The sequence below is a fragment of the Somniosus microcephalus genome, chromosome 32 (genome assembly GCF_052327205.1).
Source record: "Somniosus microcephalus isolate GS21.2 chromosome 32, FLI_Smic_1.0, whole genome shotgun sequence".
Lineage (NCBI taxonomy): Eukaryota > Metazoa > Chordata > Chondrichthyes > Squaliformes > Somniosidae > Somniosus > Somniosus microcephalus.
In genome coordinates, this window is record NC_141018.1 from 16,882,986 (window position 1) to 16,888,985 (window position 6,000).

Consider the following 6,000-nt stretch of genomic DNA (forward strand, 5'->3'; position numbering starts at 1 on the left):
CAGAAATATCTTACAGTAAGTACACAGTACCTGTTTACTGAGATGGTGCCACTTAGGTACCAATTTTTTCTTTTACAAAAAATCTTCCCTCACAACATACTCAAGTTGCAGTAGAAGTATTCTTTCATGCCCATTTCAAAGACAGCAAAACTGGATTCTGTACAAAATGCTTTCACAACTATATAAAAGGCAGCTCATTCTACCAGCTCCATTTATCCTGCGTTCAAAAATGCTCAGTTCGTTTCAAAGAAATGGCAGTTCCCCAAATGTACCGTTTCTCCCACTCGGATACAGAACCCTTGCTCCCCACCCTGGAGGCATCTTTGGAAATTAAGATCCATTTTTCGTTAGGATATGACTAACCCATTGAAGCGGCAAGAAACTATGTACTTGACACTGCCTCAGAACAAAAGGGGCAGCTTGCTGAGGGTAAAAAGGCAGCTTTCCCCACAAACTTTGACAGAATACACTTCAGGGTGCAATAAGCCTTTAAGCTTGGTGGAGATTTTTTTTAAACCGAACATTAAATTTTTTCTTCCCCCCCCCCCCAGCCCCTCACTTGCATACAAAAATAAAACTAAAACAAATTAAGACTGTCAGAAACCAGATTTTTTTCCTGCAACAAAAATCATTAAAAAAAAAAAAAGTTTGAAGGATGGGAAGAGGAAATAATTTGTCATTAAATCAGGGCTAATTCTGCATCAGTGGCATGTGGGAGCTGCTTGTTTTGGGGGAAGTCACTGGGCGCCTCTCCTCTTCCCCCTGCTGCACAAGGTTTTTAATGTCATTTATTGGCAAATAATCCCCACACACACCCCAAGAGAAGGCGGGCGGCACGGCTTGCGGGGGCCCGAGGCTGCACAAGGCGTGAGTGTGGCCTGCAAGGTGAGAGAGTGAAAGGGGGTTGGATCAGTCACCGAGTCCGGCGCCCCGTTAGGCCGCGGCTGCCGTGGCAACGGGCGGCCTAGCCCGGCTGGGGAGGGGGAGAGAAGCCTAACTCGAGCGTCCCGGCGCAACCCGTAACCAACATTTTAAACTCTCCCGGAGTTTTTCCACTTCATTATAAAACAGGCCAGGAGCCGAGCAGAGAGGGAGAAGGGACCGAGGAAACCGGCTCCACGCAAAAGACCCTTTCCTACCTGCTCTTCCTCGGCCGTCAGCTCCGCCGCCATCCTCGCTCCTTCCTGGCAGCGCTCTGGCTCCAACGTTGGGCTGCGCCGCTGTCCCCGGCGCTCAAAGACTCTCCTCCCCCTCACCCACAGTCCGGGAAACAATGACTGAGCTCAGCAATCCTCCATACACACACCCATTACAATCCAATCTCACTCAGCAATCCTCCACACACACACCCATTACACTGCCAGCTCACTCAGCAATCCTACACACCCACCCCCATTACAATCCCAGCTCACTCACCAATCCTACACACACACACCCATTACAATCCCAGCTCACTCATCAATCCTACACACACCCATTACAATCCCAGCTCACTCAGCAATCCTCCACACACACACCCATTACACTCCCAGCTCACTCAGCAATCCTTCACACACACCCCCATTACACTCCCAGCTCACTCAGCAATCCTCCACACACACCCCATTACACTCCCAGCTCACTCAGCAATCCTTCACACACCCCCATTACACCCCCAGCTCACTCACCAATCCTCCATACACACCCCCATTACAATCCCAGCTCACTCACCAATCCTCCACACACACCCCATTACACTCCCAGCTCACTCAGCAATCCTCCACACACACCCCCATTACACTCCCAGCAATCCTCCACACACACACACCATTACAATCCCAGCTCATTCAACAATCCTCCACACACAACCCCATTACACTCCCAGCAATCCTCCACACACACACACCATTACAATCCCAGCTCATTCAACAATCCTCCACACACAACCCCATTACAATCCCAGCTCACTCACCAATCCTCCACACACACCCCATTACACTCCCAGCTCACTCAGCAATCCTCCACACACACCCCCATTACACTCCCAGCAATCCTCCACACACACACACCATTACAATCCCAGCTCATTCAACAATCCTCCACACACACCCCCATTACACTCCCAGCAATCCTCCACACACACACACCATTACAATCCCAGCTCATTCAACAATCCTCCACACACAACCCCATTACACTCCCAGCTCACTCAGCAATCCTCCACACACACCCCCATTACACCCCCAGCTCACTCAGCAATCCTTCACACCCCCCATTACAATCCCAGCTCACTCAGCAATCCTCCACACACACCCCATTACACTCCCAGCAATCCTCCACACACACACACCATTACAATCCCAGCTCATTCAACAATCCTCCACACACAACCCCATTACACTCCCAGCTCACTCAGCAATCCTCCACACACCCCCATTACACTCCCAGCTCACTCAGCAATCCTCCACACACACCCCCATTACAATCCCAGCTCACTCAGCAATCCTCCACACACACCCCATTACACTCCCAGCTCACTCAGCAATCCTCCACACAACCCCATTACACTCCCAGCTCACTCAGCAATCCTCCACACACACCCCCATTACACCCCCAGCTCACTCAGCAATCCTTCACACCCCCCATTACAATCCCAGCTCACTCAGCAATCCTCCACACACACCCCATTACACTCCCAGCAATCCTCCACACACACACACCATTACAATCCCAGCTCATTCAACAATCCTCCACACACAACCCCATTACACTCCCAGCTCACTCAGCAATCCTCCACACACACACCCATTACACTCCCAGCTCACTCAGCAATCCTTCACACCCCCCATTACAATCCCAGCTCACTCAGCAATCCTCCACACACACCCCATTACACTCCCAGCAATCCTCTACACACACACACCATTACAATTCCAGCTCATTCAACAATCCTCCACACACAACCCCATTACACTCCCAGCTCACTCAGCAACCTCCACACACACCCCCATTACACTCCCAGCTCACTCAGCAATCCTTCACACACCCCCATTACACTCCCAGTTCACTCAACAATCCTCCACACACACCCCCATTACACTCCCAGCTCACTCAGCAATCCTTCACACACACCCCCATTACACTCCCAGCTCACTCAGCAATCCTCCACACACACCCCATTACACTCCCAGCTCACTCAGCAATCCTTCACACACCCCCATTACACTCCCAGCTCACTCACCAATCCTCCACACACACCCCCATTACAATCCCAGCTCACTCACCAATCCTCCACACACACCCCATTACACTCCCAGCTCACTCAGCAATCCTCCACACACCCCCATTACACTCCCAGCAATCCTCCACACACACACACCATTACAATCCCAGCTCATTCAACAATCCTCCACACACAACCCCATTACACTCCCAGCTCACTCAGCAATCCTCCACACACACCCCCATTACACCCCCAGCTCACTCAGCAATCCTTCACACCCCCCATTACAATCCCAGCTCACTCAGCAATCCTCCACACACACCCCATTACACTCCCAGCAATCCTCCACACACACACACCATTACAATCCCAGCTCATTCAACAATCCTCCACACACCCCATTACACTCCCAGCTCACTCAGCAATCCTCCACACACACCCCCATTACACTCCCAGCTCACTCAGCAATCCTCCACACACACCCCCATTACAATCCCAGCTCACTCAGCAATCCTCCACACACACCCCATTACACTCCCAGCTCACTCAGCAATCCTCCACACACACACCCATTACAATCCCAGCTCACTCAGCAATCCTCCACACACACCCCCATTACACTCCCAGCTCACTCAGCAATCCTTCACACCCCCCCATTACAATCCCAGCTCACTCAGCAATCCTCCACACACACACCCCATTACATTCCCAGCTCACTCAGCAATCCCCCACACTCCCATCCATCCCATTACAATCTCACACACATCCATCCCATTACAATCAAATTACAATCGTACACACCCCATCCATCCCATTACAATCCCCTTAGAATCCTACACACCCCATCCATCCCATTACAATCTTCCACACCCCCATTATAATCCCAACTCGCTCAGCAATCCTCCACACCCCCATTACAAACCCAGCTCACTCAGCAATCCCCCACACTCTCATCCATCCCATTACAATCCCATTAGAAGCCTACACACCCCATCCATCCCATTACAATCCTCCACACTGAGAGGGAGGAGGTATTGGCGGTTTTAGCTGGCCTAAAAATGGATAAATCCTCAAGCCCGGATGAAATGTATCCCAGGCTGCTGTGTGAGGCAAAGGAGGAGATTGCGGGGGCTCTAACACATATATTCAGGACCTCTCTGGCCACAGGGGATGTGCCAGAGGACTGGAGAACCGCTAATGTAGTACCATTATTCAAGAAGGGTAGTAGGGAAAAACCGGGGAACTACAGGCCAGTGAGCCTAACATCAGTGGTAGGAAAATTATTGGAAAAAATCCTGAGGGACAAAATTTGTCTCCACTTGGAGAGGCAAGGATTAATCAGGGATAGTCAACATGGCTTTGTCAAGGGAAGATCATGTCTGACTAATTTGATTGAATTTTTTGAGGGGGTGACTAGGTGTGTGGATGAGGGTAACGCAGTGGATGTGGTATACATGGATTTCAGTAAGGCCTTCGATAAAGTCCCGCACAGGAGACTGGTCAAGAAGGTAAGAGCCCATGGAATCCAGGGTGCCTTGGCACATTGGATACAAAACTGGCTCAGTGGCAGAAGGCAGAGGGTGATGGTCAAAGGTTGTTTTTGTGACTGGAAACCTGTGGCCAGTGGGGTACCACAGGGATCGGTGCTGGGTCCCTTGCTGTTTGTGGTCTACATTAATGACTTGGATATGAGTGTAAAGGGTATGATCAGTAAGTTCGCGGATGATACAAAAATTGGTAGGGTGGTAAATAGCGAGGAGGGTAGCCTCAGTCTGCAGGACGATATAGATGGGTTGGTCAGATGGGCGGAACAGTGGCAAATGGAATTTAACCTGGAAAAGTGTGAGGTGATGCACTTCGGGGGGACTAACAAGGCAAAGGAATACACAATGAATGGAAAGACCCTAGGCAAGACGGAGGGTCAGAGGGATCTGGGTGTGCAAGTACACAGATCCCTGAAGGCGGCGGAACAGGTGGATAAGGTGGTAAAAAAGGCATATGGGATACTTGCCTTCATTAGCCGAGGCATTGAATATAACAGCAGGGAGGTTATGATGGAGCTGTACAAAATGCTAGTTAGGCCACAGCTGGAATACTGTGTGCAGTTCTGGTCGCCACACTACAGGAAGGATGTGATCGCGTTAGAGAGGGTGCAGAGGAGGTTCACCAGGATGTTACCAGGGCTGGAGCGCTTCAGCTATGAAGAGAGACTGGGCAGATTGGGTTTGTTTTCCTTGGAGCAGAGGAGGCTGAGGGGGGACATGATTGAGGTGTACAAAATTATGAGGGGCATAGATAGGATGGATGCTGAGGAGCTTTTTCCCTTAGTAGAGGGGTCAATAACTAGGGGGCATAGATTCAAGGTAAAGGGCGGGAGGTTTAGAGGGGATTTGAGAAAGAACCTTTTCACCCAGAGGGTGGTTGGAGTCTGGAACTCACTGCCTGAAAGGGTTGTGGAGGCAGAAACCCTCACAACATTTAAGAAGCATTTGGATGTGCACTTGAAATGCCATAGCATACAAGGCTACGGGCCAAATGCTGGAATATGGGATTAGATTAGGCAGGGCTTGATGGCCGGCGCGGACACGATGGGCCGAAGGGCCTCTATCCGTGCTGTATTACTCTATGACTCTATGACTCCATTACAATCCCAGCTCACTCAGCAATTCCCCACACCACCATCCATCCCATTACAATCCTACACACCATTACAATCCCATTACAATCTCACACACCCCATCCATCCCATTACAATCAAATTACAATCCTACACACCCCATCCATCCCATTACAATCCC

The 6,000-nt window shown here is 50.4% G+C and overlaps 1 protein-coding gene across 1 annotated transcript in view; it reads right to left on the reverse strand.

The window, feature by feature from the left end:
- LOC147097300 (tyrosine-protein phosphatase non-receptor type 9-like) overlaps positions 1-1,476 on the reverse strand; it is an 86,291-nt gene extending 84,815 nt beyond the window's left edge. The window contains exon 1 of the mRNA XM_085971993.1: positions 1,140-1,476. Within this exon, the coding sequence (XP_085828119.1) occupies positions 1,140-1,172 (33 nt within the window). The 5' untranslated portion in view covers positions 1,173-1,476. The remainder of the gene's footprint in view (positions 1-1,139) is intronic.
- Between the last annotated feature and the right edge of the window lie 4,524 nt (positions 1,477-6,000).